The 21,042-nt window shown below is 34.4% G+C and overlaps 2 protein-coding genes across 2 annotated transcripts; one reads left to right on the plus strand and one right to left on the minus strand.

Moving 5' to 3' along the window:
• The first annotated feature begins 1,696 nt into the window (after positions 1-1,696).
• On the plus strand, positions 1,697-7,934 carry LOC130646200 (uncharacterized). The gene is made up of 4 exons (XM_057452355.1): positions 1,697-1,934; positions 5,614-5,901; positions 6,524-6,700; positions 6,952-7,934. Exons 1-4 carry the CDS (start codon positions 1,877-1,879, stop codon positions 7,830-7,832), a joined length of 1,404 nt encoding a protein of 467 aa, XP_057308338.1. The 5' UTR covers positions 1,697-1,876; the 3' UTR covers positions 7,833-7,934.
• Positions 7,935-8,194: 260 nt separating this feature from the next.
• On the minus strand, positions 8,195-20,887 carry LOC130646199 (chromatin assembly factor 1 subunit B-like). The gene is made up of 16 exons (XM_057452354.1): positions 20,795-20,887; positions 18,729-18,850; positions 16,653-16,764; positions 14,980-15,006; positions 14,794-14,905; positions 14,490-14,593; positions 14,045-14,141; positions 13,397-13,481; positions 12,257-12,359; positions 11,864-11,933; positions 11,193-11,318; positions 10,511-10,636; positions 10,064-10,284; positions 9,565-9,750; positions 8,724-9,236; positions 8,195-8,315 (listed from the first exon to the last, which is right to left on the minus strand). Exons 2-16 carry the CDS (start codon positions 18,840-18,842, stop codon positions 8,248-8,250), a joined length of 2,064 nt encoding a protein of 687 aa, XP_057308337.1. The 5' UTR covers positions 18,843-18,850; positions 20,795-20,887; the 3' UTR covers positions 8,195-8,247.
• Between the last annotated feature and the right edge of the window lie 155 nt (positions 20,888-21,042).

The raw sequence follows: 21,042 nt of genomic DNA on the forward strand, positions 1-21,042 counted from the left end.
ATCCGCAATCCTTGTGAAATTGATTTTATTTGGCAGTTCGTTGTGTTTTTTTCACACGAAATATATTGATAAAAAATTATATTTCACCTTTCTATAGTAGAACCTCCCCGAAGTGGACACTCGCGAGACAAAATTTTTATTTTTATCAATGACATTTTAAATTCAATATAGATCTGTTCTGTGTTTTTTAGGATCTTACAGTCCAGGTTACCTTGTGAGGAGAAAAAACCACTCTCTGTTTTATAGCAGATATCTGCGTTAAAGAACTTCCACTGTGTTACTCGTTCCTTTATATTTTTTAAGCATGCCTTTTCAAAACATTACTGTGTGTGTGCGAGAGAGATAAACTCCTAAATGTATGCAGTCGAGTCCCGCCTTTTTAAACTTTTAATGGGGATCGAATCCATATCCAATTTAAAAAACGCATATTTTTTTTTTTTTTCAAGCAAATTTAACGCCCCTATAAGTCGTTGTTTTCAAAACGAATAATGACACGTGTGTGGATATTATTAATATTTATACAATTTTTTTCCCTTTTTTCAGTTTATCAATTTATTACAATAACTTTTGTCTATTTCTTTCTCTTTGACAAGCTAAACATTTCTCTAATATCGTTATTTCCTCCAATACTTGTCGCAGCTTTCTTCTTTATCCTATTTTGCGCTGAAACAGACGGAGTGTTCAATGTTGGGTGACGATGACAGGCAAGTCGATAACAATAGTCATCTACTAACCGTTTGTGATGTCACGATAGAAGAATTTGAGGTGTTATGTGGGAGCAAAATTCAGCGGTACATTGATGAAGATGGAGAAACCGATGACGAAACTGATTCTGAGTGAAAAGTTAAAGTTCTATTTTTTTAAGTTAAAGCTAGAAAAGTTATAATTTTTTTTCTTTAATTTTTTTTTGCTTATTTGCCAAAGTTTTTTTACACGAAAATAACCTTTGTCTTTAATTCGCGAAAGTTTTTTCCACAAAATTTGTTCCAAAAACAGCAAAACGCGAAGTTTATTCCATAAATTTCTCGTCTTTTTTTTGATACGCGAAAGTTTCTGCCCGCGAAAGTATCTAAAGCAATCGATTTATAAAAAAATAAAACTCTTCGAAAGATTGAAAACGTTCGAAAATTAGAAAACTGAAATAGCGTTCGAAACATAATATTCGTGATGAGCTGGTTTCCATGAATGGCATATTCTGAAAAGCTCGAGATAACGAATAGGGCCTAAAAATTAGTTTGACATAGCAGAAAAATTTTAGTTCGCGAGGCTGTGCATGCTGACAGGACCAACGCTTTTGTTTGAGATAGGGAATGCTCGAGATAACGACAGTCAAATGTAGTTTTACAAACGGATTTTTTATAAGACAAATCCGAAAATTAAAAGTAATATTTATGTGTGCAAATATTCATTCTATTGATAATGTCTTCATCAAAAACCTTAGATGTCAAGTGATTCCACCAATGTTGGATTCTGATACCTCGAACCTCAAGCGAGATGTCATTTTTTCAAACTGAAGCGTGAACATCGCTAATAAACTCTCGTTGATCTTAGCTATTTATATAATTACTTCGCCGCGTGTGACCGAGGAACTACGTCGCTAATCTTATTGTTGTCTTTGTCAATGTTTAAAAAACGGAATGACTTTGTTTACATAAAAGCATAGTAGATGATCACTACGAAAATAAAAGACGGATTATATGCAAAGAGTAGAATAACACAAAAATGTTAACAGATGATTCAAAATATTACACTGTGGTTAGTGTCGCGTTGTTAGATTATTAAAAGTTTTCGTTGAAATGACTAATATTTTATAAATTGCTTGAAAGTTTTTAAAAGAGTTAAGCACGTAAAATTAAATAGTTATTTTTGATTTATCATGAATTTTGTTTGCCTGCTGTGGTTTTTTGCAAGTTTTTTTGAAGCAATCAAAACCGGTATGTAGCAAACTTTATATTGTTCATATTTTTGTGTATTGTAAAAAAAAAGTGTCGAAACATTTTTTATTATGGTTTTTTATCGGGCTCTTGCTGTAGTCAGTAGTTCGCTATTCATTGATCGTACATTGGTAGCTTCCAAAAATCAGGTAACTGTCGATAATACTCGTAACTAGTAACTAGTTACGTTTTTTTGCACTCACAAGTTTATGAATAGTTGAGCTAATGTTATATCGGTGGTAACGATTTTATCGAAATAGGCCACTTCATTACAAGTTCATCGGCAGTTTTCATATTTTTGTGGTTCTGAATTTATCGGAATTTATTTTTACAATATGCTTGATAGTTTTGCCTCAACAAAATAACCGTTCACTGTATATCAAAATGTTTTTGTGTTGATTCAACAATCTTCTGTTTTTGTTGTTGCTGTCAGATGATCGCAAACGACAATTAAGTTGGATGTAACTTGCTTACTAAAAACATATTTTTTGCCGACATGGTTTTTTCCTTTAGTTTCTAAAAATATTTTTGAATCAGGATGAATAAGCTTTGCAAAAACAAAGTATGTGCGCGGATCAGAGAAAAACGTTTTCAAAAAATATGCAATTAAAATATAATCGGTCCCGATTAAATTTTTCTCCTTAGTATTAACATTCCCGCCAAAGTATTTTATTTATATTCTCGCTCATCAACTACTCTTTTGTAATAACTAATTAGTTTCTTTGAACGATAATTACTTTCCACATCATCCGTACAGAAACTCTTGATGGAACACAGCTCCTCCGACACTTATCTCGATACATCAGACTTAATTTAGTTCACTATCAGATTTGCATTTTGTATTTTAATTGCAGGATAACACGGAAAAGTTCCACCGCAGGTTTTGCTGCAAAACAAACAAAACGTCGAACTGACTCATGTACCATTTTCACGAAACTTTAAGGGCATAAAAACCACTGAAATAAAAGAGAAGGGAATAAAAGTACGAAACTTTTTATATTATCTCGCAGGAACTAGGTAAATGAAACCTCAGAGGGTAGAAATAGCGATTCTATCTTCCTATACAAAACTAATAACTTTCGCTACGTACAAGTTACATACAAGTGTGTAACAAGAATAGCGCGTGAATGCCATATGTCACTTAAAAAAGGGAACGATCAGGCTAGCATGTAAAAAAGGGTTACAAAACAACGAAGTGATTTCCTTGACACTTAGAGGTCATAAAAGTGCAGAAATAAAAAAAAGCGAAAAGCTTAGAACTTTATCAGTTCCTCAAAAAATTTAGAATTTGTTTACAACAGCACAGGGTAAATTGATCAAAGTTTTGAAACCGCACCAAATACATTACGCACTTAAAAAATCGCTTTACTGATTCATTTCGACAATTTTTATGGTTTTTTTTATTTGAAAGAAATGGCTGAAACATATGTCCTCCTTTTTTATTTTTAACGCAAGTATGAAATGTTTTGCGGCTAAACGTCCTAGGTAGCGCCCCATTCTGCATCAAGACCCTGATAAAAAGAGACAAGATAATATGGGGACGAGGTTAAAGTTTTAAGAAGTTTTTTTAACACAAGAAAACATTCCTAAATACACTTTCGCTTTTCAAGTATCAATTTCATGCCAAAAAAAATTATGGGAGATAAGAAATTCTAAAAATACTAATTTTAATTATGTTTCGTTTTTTATAAGGTCAAGACATGCTGACGCCTAAAACAGTATCGTAGCACCTGAGTTACATCATCTCTTCTTGGGATATCCATAATTATAGGTTTAGTTATTAGGAACTTCCCAAACACGTAGAGAGGGACGAAGTTACAAAATAGGGGTTTTTGTTTTTCATAACCCTTCCTAAATGTTTGTCGTTATTTTAATTAATCTAATTAATCATCACTATGAATTGTAATTATGCAAATGACGCTAATTAGCCCTCTTAATGTGAATTTAAACAGTTTTGTTATGGACCCCTCCTGACAGTTAAGCTAACCCGTGCTGTGTGTTCCCTCAATGAAAGAGAAAGAAATGTAATTAAAATTGCGATTGGATGACGTAGATATTTATTCCTTAACACATGTTATGTTTTACATAAGCTCAGCTCATCCCTGTGTAACGCTTTTCACGAGCGGCAGAAATATAAAGAGTTCTTTAGCCCATTATATAAGCTGTGCTGTGCCGAGTCAAACGCACAAAATTCTGTCAAGTTCTTCTCGAAACAGCTTATAAAACCAATATCTACCCGTGCTGCACAGCAGACAGATTAATTAAAGTCAATTAATTTAAAAAGACGCCTAAATCCGTCTTATTTATATAAAAAACAATTTCAACTGTTAACTCCCAAAATATTGAGAAGGTAAAAAGGTATATCGATAGATGGACAGATTTCTTGCTGAAAGTATGTTGAAGATATAACACAGGGGTCTGAGGGTATGAATTTTTAGAAAACACTCTTTAAACTTGACACTGAACTCAAAGTTTATGTTTCTTATATTAAAAAACGTAATTATTTTACACTTGGCGCTTCATGCTATCGCCAAACACTTTATTGATATATTTTCTGTGTAATCTTGGCAGATTATCAAAGTCATAAAAACATGAGTAAATGACAGTTTGTGTGTGTTTGTGTCTTAGTGTTGCGAATCAAATTTATTGTTCATTGATCATTTTCACATATATTTACCGTCAGCGTTTATAGATTGTGATCTCGTTATTTCTAATGCGCTCTTGTTGATCTTCACAGTTTGAAAATCGTTCACAGACAGTGTAAGTGGCTGTGACGCATTGCTTTAAGTTTTACACCGTTGTTTTAAGTGGTTTTCAAGCATTACTTTGAGTTTTACACTGTTTCGTTTGCAAGTAGTTGAAGTATCCAACGTTATTATTAACATTACATTTTAAGTGATTTTCAGCGTAAAACTTCAATACCCAAAAGAGAGTATTTGATTTCGGAATTTTCTCTGCTTTTTACCTATTTTACTCCTATATAATTCGACAAGGAACGTTAAAATAAACTTTCAGGAAACAAAAATATAACAAACAAAGCTATTTATACAGATAACAGAAGAGCGTATATTCACGTAGTTTACAATCTTAATAAAATATTTGCGGGAAAAGGGGCAAATTTCAAAGAAGTCAACGCCGTTCCATAACATGCGCGCATTTTCATTTAAAAAATAAATCACTTGTCAATATTTGCGGCAGACTTTGGATTTATTTGGTTAGGCTCCCAGCTTTAAAGAATGGAAATTTTGATGACGTCAGCATGACTCCTTTAACCTATTTCCAGAGCCTTCTATGGCCGTTGAGGTGTTTCGTAATGCGCGTGTGTTAGAATAATCAACTAGAGCGTCTAAGATTGTAGTGTAGTTTAATGGGCCTGATTTTTACAACTTCGTATCGTAATCTAGTGACAAATATACCAGAGACACACTTACAGCAACCTCGGTTCCAGAGCTTACGGCAGAGGTTACGGTTACATTCCAAAAAACTTCATCTTTTCAGTTAAAAAATATTTAAAAGATAATCTTTGTTTGTTTTTTTTCTACTGAAGATCCAGTAATCACACTTTAATCTGAAAATCTGACTAAATTGAAAATAATTCCCTTTTAATCACAACTATTTATCTAGAAAATCTGAATTCCCAACCGACCAGTTAAAGAATGAAAATTATTTTTACATTTAGAATCGATTCTTACGACAATATGCTTTGGAGATGTTAAAACACTAACATGTGAAGATGGAAACGAAGTTGTCATACAGGGAGCTTTCTACAAACCTCTCAATAAAAATTCCTCTCTATGTATGCACGCCAATAACAGCGTGCCACCGTGTCGAGTGCCTCGATTAGAAAATTTCCTAGGAAGTAACTGCCATGGTAAAAACGAATGTTTGTTGGAGTATCAAGACAAAACTGGTGTACAGAAAGGGGATTGTCAATCAACATTGTATTTAAACATAGAGTACAAATGCGGTAAGTGTTGATTTCGAACAAGACCTATAGTTTCAAATTGCGATTTTAATGAAACTTCGTTTCCAGTGCTTCTTTTCTCTCCACTGTCTCATATCTCCAATTCCTGATCCCAATATAAAAGACCAGGATGCCCTGGGAACAAGATTGATGCTGATTTGACGTAAAACGACTGTAATAAAAACACAAAACTCGCTAGAGACTCAACCTCGTCGTCAGGACTCTTTTACGCCTATGATTTTTGACAGGACAGCTTCGTAGTAACGTCACGTTAGAATATTATGGACGTGGGAGAGTCCTGAGGATGAGATTGCTTGCGACATTTAGTTTAAACACTCACATGTTTACAGAAACTAAATCCAGACCCTTTTCATTTAACGTTCTCCCCAATTTCGTCGATAATACAAAAAACACGATAATATTTAGTGCATACCCGTAATATTTCTATATCAAGATGGCAGTTTGAAAAAAGCGCGCAAAAATATCCTAACCAGGAGAAATATTTTGGACAGCAGTAAAGAAATTTTCTTGCTTAAGAAAAGCTTGATGGCTACCATAAAAAATTTGTCGGAGGAAATTTCCTATTTAATATGTACCATTAAGATGTTTACTGTTTTTGCTTTAGTTGAGCAAAATGAAAACGAGACAGAGAACATCCTTCTTCAACATTCAACATCAAAATTTACACCAACATCGGTAACTGACACCGTCACTTCGAAAGACACAGGTTACAAAGGCTTTGGATATTTATCTTTGGCACGTTTGTTTCTGGAGTTTAAATTGATGACATCTTATATAGCAGGTATGCCATACCACAAAGTACTTCATGAAAATGTTTTTTTCTCAACTTAATATATTATTCGATATTCGATTAAGCTCGGGGGACAAAAGGAGCTACTAGTGTAGTCCCTTTTCTTTTCTCATGAAGTAGATATATTTCATAGGAGACATCTTAATTTATGTTAAATTTCACTACTGTCACTGTGTTGAAGGCTTTCAAAATAATCTGAGCTTGAAGGCAACGTTGAGTTTTTTCTATTTTTTATTGGATAGACCACCATCGTTACGCAATCCTGTACGGGATGATAAGCCTTGCTGTTGGAATGTTGTTCTTTATCCTCTTCGTGGCTTGTTTAATGTTATGTGGGAGATGTTGCAAAAAAAGCGGAAAATTTGATGTCGAAGATGGCGAACGTTCGATCGAAGTTTCGGCACCTGTCACTCCGGCTACGATTCCACCGTCAAATTTCGAGACGGTATTAGTGACCCGTCAAAACGGTGTGCCGTTATCGGAAACTACATTGAGTAGCGACAGTACGTTAACAACGCGAAGGTCATCGAATGGAAAAACGGACCATCACGTTATAAGCACGATACGGAGAACTCACTCGATCGATGAAGGAACACAAACGGACCACGAGGACATCGAATCTATCGATCTTAAGCCACAGACGCTTTCGTTTGAAGAAGAGAAAGAGCTCGGTCACCTTGTCAACACAATGAACTTTTACAACCGTCGTTTGGACGACGATTTTTACATTCCACCAAAAAAGAACACACAGGTTAAAAACATCAATAACCCTCAAGATCGAACGAGGTTTTTTTATTCCAAACCGTCTGATACAAAACCATTGTTAACTCAGCCAAATTCTTCGAGTGATAATTACTCGCCAAATGAAGATTATTCGTCTGACGAAAGAACGAAGTTTCTTTCGCATAAGAAATATAAATTGCGAAATCCATCGGAAGTTTCGTATGAAACCAGTACCAGCAACGCCAGCGATGGCAGTACAGACCCTTACTCGCCTGATTCTATATTTAACGGTGATACTTTAAGACATAATTCGAGGCCACGTACACCACGGACTCCCAAACTCGGGGTGCGAGGGGATGGCTTTGATTTTATACAAAATGGATCAAGACACAAAAATTAACTTTTAAAGTTCTTTTAAATTTTACTTAGTTTATTGCTTGTAGAAATCTTGTACATACATACATATATTTAGATGATTGAAAATATATAACCATCAACCTGCTTTTATTAATTTTCATAATGGCATCTAATAAAGGATTCTTGCAAGGAAAACAATTTGGGAATATTGCAAACAAAATTCTTGGTTATTGTTGTTGACACGTAAAAAAAATAAGAAAATGTTGCGTAAGGAATAGAATAAATAAAAAATGCTTCTTTTGACTCTTTACTATGTCACATTTTAGACGGAAAAACACTCCTTCGCTTCCGACCAACGTCAAAAGACAAAACGGAGGGCGGGATGAGAAAGACAACAAAACAATGTTAAAGTGAATTGTAATATTCATGTTTACATGAGCTGATTTCACTGAACGAGTTCAATCCAAAGTGATGACTTCAACTGTCTTTTGTTTATTTTCTTCTTCTGTTTCTTTATTTGAATTTTCTTAAAAGATAAAATTATTTTAAATAATTTGTGGAAATAAGTTAGCTAGATGTGAAACATCGCTTTTTAACAATATATACAAAACAACGTATAGTATCGGAACAGTATTGCTAATAATTTATTTGGTGTAATCAATGCAACAACATATGTCTCGTTACCCCAGACCTGTAATAAAAATTGCTGTTCAGAAGCAGAATTATTTTTAAGTAGTTTTTTTTGACGGTATATCCGCAACGTCACTGTTACGTCGGGTATTCAGGGTTTCCTGCCTGCAATTATTGACCTATGAACCTACGTTCAATTTTCGTCTCCAGATGTCTAGCTTTTTATGTGACTCGTACAAAAAAATTCGCTTAAAGCGATTGATTAAAAATGTAAAAAATTATTCATGACAACATATAAACGTACCATCAGTCTGGCTTTTTCCCTGTTGTTTTGTTGATTCGTTCTTGTTAGGTGTAGTCTGGCCGGTTGAACTAAAAGTTGCTAACGTCGTTACAATAGCTCGTTTCGGCTTTTTTTTCTCAGGTGTGGATTTCGTCGATGGAGTCAATATATTCTTTTGATTTACAGTATTAGTCTTTTTCGTTTCGTCGGTGAATGTGGTCAGTGTCGTAACAGAGACTTGTTTCGGTGCTTTGTGTTCAACTTTACTCGCTGCACCAGATATGTTGGTACAACCAGAAGCTTTATCATCGGCGGGTTTCTCGACAGAAAACGTCTCCAATGTAGTTACACTGGCACGTTTTGGCGGTTTTGGCGGGGACACAAGTGTCGGCGAAGCAAGACATGTAACAACTTGCGCCCTCTTTGCTGCTTTTGGAGTTGATTTTATGTTACTAGGGGACAGCATATTTTTGATATTTTGAGATTTGGATTCTTGCACAACCGAACATTTGACTGCGGGAGATTTAAGTGTATCTGTAATAGCACAAAACAAAATGGATTTCATTCTTAAGATACGACTACACATTTTTAACACCTTATCGAGTTAATCCAATTTATGTTTCCAAAGGTGATGGAAAAAAAGAACGAAAACTGGCGTCACAGGGCCAATCATAAGGTTACTGGAATGATCACTAAGATAAGCTTTATTCACCAGTGATTTACATTTAGTCCTCTCAAAGGTAATTGCTATAAGAAGCTATCTACTTTCTTTATCGTATTTTCATCAAGTTTTAAAATAGCTTGAAATATGTATTGTGAAAATTGTGAAAATGAGTACATGGAAAACGTAGTAAATTTTTACCTGGCGCGTTAGATGTTATAACTTTCTTTGGTTCAGAAGAACTTAACGGTGATGTATCTGATGGGCGTTTTCTTTTCCGCATGGGCGTCACAAATAATTTTTCTATGGTTGGCTGGTTTCGATCGATGCTTTTCACAGTAGGCGTTTTCTCTTTCTTTTCTTCGCTTCTGGTAGGAGTTGCTTTTTCTACAAATTCAATTAGAATTTTCAGGAGGCGTTTCTGACGCTCACAAGGAAGATTAAATAAACGCTGCTTTTAGTAAAATCACGGCAACAACAATAATAAAGGTATATCTAAGAACGTTAAATGTTAATTGTACATAAGTAGACAAATTACTACCAATACCACAAAACATCAGACAATCAGCAAACAAGAAAATAAAAAACAATAATTTTTAAATTTCTTATGTTCTTTCACAACTGTAAAGCATCGTGTGTTTTAACAACACACCTTACAAGCAACACTTAGATTAAGATATTTAATAATATTCAATCTTACGGTTTTCTACAGGCGTTGTTACATCCAATTTCTCGCTCTCCACTTTCTTATTCTCCTTTTTCTTGGTGTCTTTTTTTGCTGCTTTTCTAATCTGAGCTTGTGTGACCTGGTATTTAATGGGATCGTACAAAATGGGCGTACCCAACTCTCCGTCATCAAACTTTACAAACGAACAGTAACCATCTGTGGAAGAGATCACGACGTACTTTCCATCTGAAGACCTAAACAAAAGAGATGAAACTAAAAATACGGTTTTGAACCTCCATTTGCAGTCGAATTTATAACTTTTTCTAGCAATCGTAAGCATAAACAAAGAAAAATGTCAGCAGTTACAGATAACATTTAAAGCGTTTTTAATAGAAGTTTACTAAAAACACAGATATCTGACAAGGTTTCGACTGTTCGCACACCCATTTTCACACTGATGTCATAGAGTTGCTTTCTTACCACGTGATATCTGTTAACGAGGCGTAATGCATGTTCGCACAATGCGCAATCGGATGCTCGTGTTGAGTGTCGTAAAATGTAATTGCGTCTAAACTCGCCACAGCGTAAACCATACGATATGGTACTCTACAAAACAAAGTTTAATTAACACAGAGTCCAAACAATGAATTACACAATACTAACGCTTTTTCTCCATTTGACTCCATTTAACTAAATTAGAGATTTTGTCCAAGTTCGCGAGCGCTAACAAGAATTTCCAAAAATCTTGTTAATAATATAATAAAAATATCACGAAATTTTCGTGAGATTTTTGCGCTCGAGGAAAAAATGCAGTTGAATGAAATAGAGCCTGAAGTCTCTGACTGTTGAAGTGTCCATTTTTGATTAAAGTTGCGCAAAAATAACCATTTATAAGCATTTGGATTTCTGTTTCTTTATCCTAACAAGTGTTGAAATGTAATTATTCAAACCCAAACATTTAAATAAAAAAATTAAACTGTAGTTTTTATTTAAGAATACATAGGCATGAGTACAAAATAAACATTATTGCTTGCTTTTAAAATGTTGCCTATTCGTGTTGGATAACTCAACATTTTTCTGAGCTAATGTATACTGGTTCATGTTAAAAAGATGATCATCAAAATCAATCATATTTTTTTCATTGTTGGTACATTGTCCTTACTTAAAATATTCATTGTTTTCTTTAATAGGTGTAAAATTTTCTTTATCTTCGCGTAACTCGTACACAATAGGTGAACATTTGACAGCAACCGTAGCTTTCTTACTGCCAGGTAAGTGGCGTATTGGCCTAAAATCAACAAAAAAACAGGTACTATGGTATATATATTCACATCACACAAGTTTAATTTTGCTTAAAATATGCTTATGATATGTTACAGTTTATACACTTAGAGCAAGGAGGTTTAAAGAGAGAAACCTCCTTGCTTAAAGCTACCGTAAATACTCAACGAAGCCTCCCAGGGCTTATTTGTAAGATATGATTTTAAGAAAAGATATGACATGCTTCGGGGTAAATGCGTGGGTTACAATGTAAGATTAATCTTTCCGAAGACTAGTTTTACGAAGGAAGGACTGTTCACGATATGATCAAAAAGAAATAAATAGCTGAAAATATAGTAGTACGATGTATTGAAATATACAAGTTACGAGAAAATGACAATAAGATATTTTCACACTTTTCACGAATTTTGCGGATAGTAGAATTTTCGCGCAGATTTTTGCGAATAGTATCTTTCGTTATTTTTCGATTTAATTCCGTAAAAATAAAAAAAAGTCGCGAGGTTAATCTCGTGACTAATTAGTTCCTTAAGGATATGATGTCGTGTTTCTTACCACTTATAATGTCCTCTTGCAAATACATAAGTTGTTTTTTTCGGTTTTTGTTCTCCATCACACAAACCAGCTAAAGAAATAACCAAAAAGTAGAAAAAGTATATAGTAACGCAAATTTTAACTTTTGGAGATTCTATTTTAATGGCTCGCTCTTCATTCCTTCTAATTGTAACTATTACTTGCAAATGATAGATTTAAAATATGTTAGATACAAGTAATCGGCCTTAAACTATATTAAAAGTGCGCCGAAGTTGGGATTCGAACCTGCAACCTTTTACAATTCGAATACTCTACCATAATATAAAAACCATGTCCTTCGATAGTGCAAAAAGCGTTATGAATCAACGCAACATTTAACAACTGGAATGATCTCAAACACCTAAACTTTTGTACCTGGCAAAAACAAGAAAGAACCATCCGGCGAGAATGTACATCTTCGAAAGAATGACTGCATTGTTTCATCCATGAACATTCGGGAGTATTTAGATTTTGTTAACTAAGATTTAATAATATACAAATTAGAACTATTTATTAACGTTCCAGGTGTATGCCACTGTCAAGGTTTTTCAGGTCTATGATTAAGTTTTAGTTATAACTTTAAGGTTCTTAAGCATACAGTTACATGGAAAATACCCAGGTACAACTAATATTCATAAAAACAACCGAAAAACGTATAAAAAGGTAAAAAAAGTATTAACAAGACTACAAACATAACGGATTTCTTAGAAGTCCATGCGTCACAATTACAAAAGTTTTCCTCAAGAGACTAATAGATATTTAGGTTAGCCACTATTTCTAGAGTAAAGTTTGAGGAAATTTAATGAGAATATTCAAGCATTTTTAAGAAGATGATATTTGTTAGAAAAAAATGAGGGCATTTCTATATTTTTCTAAAGAAATTGAGAAGATTTAAGAAGATTTTAAAGGTAACGCAATTGGAGCAGTTTTAAGGGGACTTTTAAAAGTTTAACAAGGGGTGAAAATCCTGATATTTAATATTTGATATTCATTCAGGTATTTAAGTCACGTAGGTTGATATTAATGTTTTAAGTTTTCAAGGTTTTTAGGGTCGCCTTGTTTGTATTCAGACTTTTATCCGGTAGATTTTCTTCAGAATTTAGTTGATAAATTTCTGAAGTGAATGTGAAGTAAGAATATTTATTTTCTAACAAATAAATCACTATATAGCTGCTAGTGAATAAAGTGCGGATGACAATCTGCAATAAGCTTCGTTGTAAGTAACAATTATTAACTTTTAGTATTGCAGCTAGTATTTATTTGTCACAAAATTCAGAAAATTTACTATGAGGTTAGTCGCAAACGTTGCTAATATTTTGTTGAAAGTCACACACTATTTTTCGTGGTAATAATTATCATATTCTCACCATTTTTTATTATTTTGATTCTATATAAAGGGTATGCCAGTAAAATATTATTCACATACGTCCTGCAGTGGTATACTATATTCGTATATGCAAGGATGCAGCAGTATGTTAATTGTTAACTTGAATAAAATAAGCTCAAATATCCTACCTGGCCATTCTTTTTATACACGGTTGTGTTTTTGTGAATATTATGCATGCACCTGTGACTTGTGGTTTGGTACAAACGACAAGATCTGAAAATAAAGTACAGCATAAGTGATTTTGGCACGTGTGCAACAGAAAGTGAACGTCAAGTGTTTTAGATGTGATTTTATTCAGTTTCTCTATATTGGTCAACTTCTTATTAGATTTGTTATATGTTATCAATAGCACGCATTGATTAATCAACTGTGTGTTGAGGAGTGCACGGCTCTCCTCAAAAGATGATGTAAGATGATTGCTTATATGGTCGGATGTCAGAAAAGAAAACACTAACTTATTTTATAATGCTGAAAAGTATCATGTCTAGCTTATGACATGTCTAGACAACTACACTGGTAAAACCGCAAATGTAATTAGATTGGATGTTTTTTTAGGTAATACATATTTCTAGGCTTTTAAGAGATACAACTTCAGGGTTAATAAATGTTTATCTAACTCTGTTGGTTTTTATTGACTTTACATTTCTTGCTATGTTCAGGGCGTTTTTAACAGTGTTGTTCATCCAATAAGAACGGTTATTAAAGGAGTTTAAAGGAGTTTAAAATTATTAACTTGTAGTTGGTTTTAATAAATTATTAATAAAAATATTGCTAACCTGTCACTTGAATGGGTGGCAACATAAAAGTTGCGTGGATCCCAACATACACCTTGTACGTAATGCTTGTGATCAGTTAATATTTTTTGACTTTGACCTAACAAAAAGCAAATGTTGGTGTTATTTCTTTTACTGCAAACTAAACATGTGTCTCTCTACAAACACTCTTTAAAGCATTTCCTATGGAATACATTATTAAAAAATTATTCTAAAAGTATAATTGGTAAAGATCATGATTCGACCAGCATCTGATCTATATGTTATTACACCTAGAAACTTGCATTATCACAGAGCTAAACTCGTCTTAAGGTATGCAGAAAATATTTTTGCACAAAAAAGCAAATGTTTCATTTATTTTCATTGGTTAAAATGCAACCTCACAGAGTAAATCACTATTTTATGCTGACCGGTCAACGACTATGTTATGTTTGTAATAACTACATACCTTTTACAGCATCCCATAATATGGCACTATTATCTACAGAGCCTGATATAAGCTTTGTACTATCAGGAGACCATGCTAAGTCGTACACATCTTCAATGTGACCCCTAAAAAAGTTTTAGGTGTAGTTGAGAGACGGTTGTGCTTTGTGAAGTTCACTTTAAACAATAACACACAACATTCATACACAATAAGAAAACCATGTTCTTTCACTTTGAAACATATCTGCCATATGGACATCCCTTTAAAAAGGAACATCTTTCGAAAAGTTTATTCCAGAGGGTTTTCGTTCTTATTTTTTCCATACCTTAACATTTTATGAACCATCCAAGATTCTTTATTAACAATACCATTGTCCTCAAAAATGTCAGGAGAGCATTTTTCATTTTCATTTAATTTCCACAAAATGATTGTACCATCTAATAACAAAATTTAAAATAAAAAACATTTTTTCGAATTTTAAAAGGTTTTAAAGAATCTTCTGCATACTTACCATCACCTGCTGAAGCAAGAAATTTTCCTAAAAAATTGAAAAATATATATTAAATTGTAATGTTCATTATTATATATCAATTCAGAACATAACCTGAAGGAACATAAAAAATAAAAAAATTTATACAAAAGAAACAAAAAGAAATAATGGTTAAAATCAATAGATGATGGCAGAGAACAGCATTGTTGAACAAGAAAAACACTGTATTTGATTTTCAAGAATTCATATCATAAAGTTAATTTGCAAAACTTCCAGCAAAACCAAGGGCAGGTCTTACTTTTATTTCTCATATACTATGTCTTACAGGAGAGAGTGAAAAATTTGACAAGTATATCATCTAGGCTTTCTTTTTGATATGATATATACAGCACGTAAAATAAATATTTGACGACTGCCGGTCATACTGACCGCCAAAGATCCAAAACAGGTGGTCAAATTGAATTTTTAGGCGGTCAAAAAATATATGCGATTCCTTGCGCAACAGTTTTAATTATGAAATTTGGTTCCACCCAGATGTAAGAAAGTTAAAAAGCCCTGGGTTCAAACTTTTCTCTCTATTAAAAAATAAATAAACAAGCGGCGAAGCCTTTTATTTGTAGTCACAATGGTAGCATTTTAGTTAGCTATTTACGAAAGGTAAAAAAATCAAAAGAAATGTACATATATGAATCAAAGGGAAATAAAAGTGAAGCGAGATATTTAGATTATTATCTATTCTTAACAAAAGATACAGAACAGAAACGATCGCCGATCAGTCTGACCACTCTCAACATGATCCTGATGGTCAATCAACAAAATTTGTCGGTCAGTGACCGTTGACCGGCCGTTATTTTTAGCACTGATATACAATGATAGGATTTGTATGCGGTTTTTTATCAATATTGCAGTAATTTTAAAGTTCCAAATGAGCATAGTTTTTCTTTCACCACTTGCCCAGGAACTACTTACTGAACTTTAAATGTATAGATCAAACAAAACAAACCAATTCATTTGAAAGAAAAGGTTTACAAATGCTTGTTTAGTTTATATACATCAACATCAGCAGGACAATGAACAATGTGTCATTTAATATGGCCTGCATTATCAAATTTTTATGCAGAAACTTTAGTTGTACAATAATAGCCTTTACTATTTATGTTTAAATGATTAATTCATTGTGCAATAACGGAATAAGAACAAAAGAGAATGATTGGAGAACCACGATGTTGTCAACTAGAAACTGATAGGTACAAACCCCATGTATTCTGCATCTAATATATAAGTAAGAATACATAAAATTTTATGTGATAAGATTTTTTTTTAACCCCAGAGAATTATTAAAAGCATGATTAAGGTTTTCTTTAGAAGTAAACATTTATTTCCTAGGTGGTCATTCTTTTTTTATATTGCTCTAAAACAACAGATTTAATGTTTTTTATCTGAATTTCCCTTGGGTTATAAAACACATTTAAAGCTACAGGTGTAGCCAACATTTTAAACATCACATTTGACTATTGTAAATATTTGTAGGGTATATATGTCAAAATATTTCTGAAGTTTTGCCCAAAATTTTTTAAGTTTTCTAGGTTCCTTCTACCTTGTAGAACACTGACCCTTAAAACTTGTAACATAAAAAAAACTTTGCTGGTTCTCTTTACCTAGATTAGAGTTTCAAAAATTTGTTCTTGCCTTACCATTTGGTGAAAATCGTACAACATTTACTGGTTTTGCGTGACGATCAAGATTTGCAAGAAATTCTATTCCAATACTAATATCATCATCTGCCTTTTCTTTGATTCTCCAAATCTAAACAATAAAAATTGCTTAGTAGAAAAGATAAATGTTTTTTTAAAAGGGTTTTAGCTTAAAATACACAACAGGCCTTGCCATGAGTCGTGAGCAATTGCTCGCGCCCACGTAGTGCTCGCGTAAATGCTCGTTAACCGAGCATTCTATTTCTCGCGTAAATATTAACATTTTGAGATAAGTGAAAACGTTTTTCTCAAGAATTCATTGGTCTTTTAAGTGAAATTCCTGCACGAACGCTCAACCTGAAACTAAAAAGATATTTGGTGTGATTATTTTCCACCCATCGTGCAAAAGTTCATTCGCCATTTTGTAAAACGCGTGCCATACGGGCAGATAGATAGATAGATAGATAGATGTGCATATTTTACATGGCTAGCCTCACAATTATCGAGGGATATATCCTGTCTATTATTTCCAGGAGGGGCCATGGCTTAGAAGGAGAGTCCTAGAGTATTTAATGCTCATTTTGAGCGACGCAGACCCAATTAGGGCCCGCGCTCTACTAGACAACTCCCGGCAACATCCAACAGCCCACACAGTGTGCCATCTTCCCAATTTCCCTCACATGGCTTGAGTTAACCCGGGGCTATGGTAACATTCACTCGCCCATGTTGAATCGCCGTCAAGAGGAATCGAACCCCAGTCTCCCGCACAGAGTACGAGAGCTATAAACACTTATTTACGGCGCCACGAGCACGCGCCACGGGCATTAAGGTTAATCTTTGTTGCGCATTTATTTTGCAGTAGAAAAGTGGGGGCGTTTTAAATCGTGAACCCCAAACACGATGATCGAGCGTCTACTGGTATAGCGACTTTCTCAATCTTAACTTCCTTTTCTACATGTCAGAAATAGTATGCATGACTGTACTGTCGTTTTCATAAATTTATTGTTTATTTTTCAGCAAATAGAAAAAAATATGCTTTGTTTTCAAATTAAAAAAAATCTTTATCTGCATGGTTTAAATAAAACTTCAGGTACATAAAATTTATACAGAAAAAAAAAATTATACCGCACGTGGATTTCGTTTTTAAAATTGTTTGAATAACAGTTGCGGCATAAAGAAAATAATCCATTAAATTTGGACCTGCTATGGTTTCCAATTGTTTCGTCAAATGAAGAAATTATCTACAATTAAATCCATGATAAATTGTCTGTTCCGCCTGTAAGTGCAGTTTTGCAGACTTGCGTCATCCGTGCTTCGTCGGCGTTTACCTCCGCATTAGTTAAGAACCGCATGGCTGGATTTCTTGTGTAAGACCTGGTTACCAACGACGAAGGGGCCAGGCAAAAGAGATTTATGTCTACATAGTTTTTTAACTAAGTCAGGAGTCGGTGAATTAGCTAGGATGGTCAGGTTGGCTATGAATAGGCTTGCTCGTGGATTTCAAGGACCAGGACTATTCAATAATTCTGAGATCTAAAAGTGTCCGACCAAGACGGAAATCTATCGGACGTTTTAACCGATGAAAGTTCTAAGCAAGCCACGGACATGTCCGACCAAACTGGAAATGTGGCAGGCATTTTAATCACACGCCTGAAACGATTTAGGTGTGTGCCAAGGCGCACGCCTCTCCTGAAAAAGATGCCCTGAGAGACTAAATGTAAAGTTTTTTTAGCGAAAAATATGGCGAGCAAAATTGCTCGCGTGGACACTCTGACGCGAGCAATTAATTGCACGGGAGGTTATTTGCTCATGGCAAGGCCTGCACAAACTTGTTGTTAACACAAAAATAAAAATCTGATCAAAGATAATTTTTTTACCAGAGAAATTAAAAACCCACAGAAATTGGTATTACCATTAACATATCACTGACTTTCATGTTGTCAATTATCTTTTCTTCAGATATCACATGATTTTATACCAACAAACAATTTTTTTTAAAAAAATGTCACGTAAAACAGTGAAAAATTACATTTTCGTGCAAATCTAGCTCTAAAGTAGAGAAAATTAACACATTACCTTAACAGTGAAGTCAGCACCACATGACGCCAATTTCCATGTTTGAGGGCAAAAATCAACACTGAAAATTGGTTCCTTTTGGTGCCACGATATTTCTGGAGTGAAAAGTTTCATATCAAGATCTAAAATTACAGGACAAAAAAAACTGTTAAAACTGAATGGTAAATCTCCTATATATCTAAATCCTTTTTTTCTCGTGGCAAACACAGTATAAGTCATAATCTTCAAAGCTATGCAGGGCTAATGGCCTAATGGCCTTATCTCTAGACTTTGATACCTAGTTCCTTAATCTACTCTGATGTCAATTTATTATGCATTGTTCTCTTTACACCTTTCTTATGCCTGTCAAGTATGAGGACAAATTCTGAACTGTCATACCATTAATTTCTTTAAACTGCAAAAGAGTTGTGTCAGACTGTTTAATTGTTCCAGATTTGACTTGCCTTTTTCTCCCCTTTTCTTTGACTCGAAAATTCTAAAACTTTCTGACCTTAGCTACAATATCTTACTTGTTTGAAAAAATTTTAAAAATCTCTTTCTCCTCCTAACATTGCTAATAGCTTCAACCTTCCCTTTTACACAAATCTTCATGTCAGCCAAATTGCAGAACAACTAAATAAAGGTTAGACTCAGTTGTTTTAGTGGCGCCGTAGATTAGTGGTTATAGCTCTCGTACTCTGTGCGGGCGACCGGGGTTCGATTCCTCTTGACGGCGATTCAACATGGGCGAGTGAATGTTACCATAGCCCCGGGTTAACCCAAGCCATGTGAGGGAAATTGGGGAGATGGCACACTATGTGGGCCGTTGGATGTTGCCGGGAGTTGTCTAGTAGAGCGCGGGTCCTAATTGGGTCTGCGTAGCTCACAATGAGCATTAAATACTCTAGGACTCTCCATCTAAGCCATGGCCCCTCCTGGAAATAATAGACAGGGTATATCCCTCGATATTTGTGAGGCTAGCCATGTAAAATATGCACATCTATCTATCTATCTATCTATTAATCTATTGCTCATTGGAACGAGTTGTATCTGTCTTCTCCAGGCCAGGATCTTGCCTCAGTTATAAAAAATCGCCATAGTCAAGCCTAAGTCCATAACTTGGAAACGAGGTAGTGATGTCAGTTCTTTTTTTACCGCATGGGTAACTAAGGCCCACCTGGGACTAAATTGGGTAAGTTTCTCTGAACTTGTTTTGAAACGGATGGGTTTAAAAAAAAATTTTAAAACAAAGTATTTCTGTAACCATTTGTCATGTTTGTGGCGAACTATCCATTTTAGAAATGCAACATAAAAACATTGCCCATCTTTTTACATTAGTGATCAACTTTACACAGCAGCTCAGTTTTGCAAAGGCATTTTTCACATTTTATTAGTTTTGCATATGAAGGATCCCTTATAACTCATCCCCAAAATAGTCAGTTCAGGATTCAAAAAGGGAAACCACTACCCATCTGGGAAGCGGTTTCCCATTTGGGAAACTTCACGGTTTTCCATTAGGGAAACAGTTACCCTAAACAGGCCAGAAATACGGCAATGGTTTCCCATTTAAGGAAACCACCAAAATAAAAAGGAATCTGCACACGAGCTGCTTAAGAAGCGCACTACAAATTTTTAACCAATAGAAAGGGAATATCTTCCCGCAAATTTTCAGCGAAGGAAAAAAAATTATGGTAGCCTCTTTCCCCAATTCCATAAAATGGTTCTGAGAATGGGTAAAGGTTTCCCAAAGGAGAAACCCAAATTAAAATCTAATTTAAGAATTTAAAAATTTAAAAAACAGTTTCCTATATGGGAAGCCATTTCCCTATATGACATGGGAATTTCCCTATAAAACATGGGAAACCGTTTCCCTTTTAGTGTCATATCCCGAACTGATAGCAAAAATGCCTTTTTACATAGTTAACTATACACTGCCATTACTTATTGAAGGTCCTCACGTTCTCAGCAGGGCAAAGCTAGCTACGTAACAGAGAAACAGAAATATTTTCCCTGGGTAGCAATAATACAAACATAAAAGATAAAGTTGTAAAGTCGTTCTCTTCTTTGACACTCTGCGTTTAACCTACCTAGCTAAAGCTTACTTTGCACTTTGTTTATGTTTTCCACCCGCCATTTTTTCGTTTCCCGCGTCAGAAGTTTACAAAGTGGACATATCTCGGGTGTCACAAAGTCGAGAACCAAGCACGTTGGCAATGACTTTATTTAGCACCGGGCACAAACGTTGGTATGGTTTCTTCAGTTTTAGTGTGTGAAAAATATTTTATTTTCTTACGAAGAAATAAAACAATTCATAAAATTGGAAACCGTAAACCCT

This window comes from Hydractinia symbiolongicarpus, chromosome 5 (genome assembly GCF_029227915.1).
Source record: "Hydractinia symbiolongicarpus strain clone_291-10 chromosome 5, HSymV2.1, whole genome shotgun sequence".
NCBI classification, from domain to species: domain Eukaryota; kingdom Metazoa; phylum Cnidaria; class Hydrozoa; order Anthoathecata; family Hydractiniidae; genus Hydractinia; species Hydractinia symbiolongicarpus.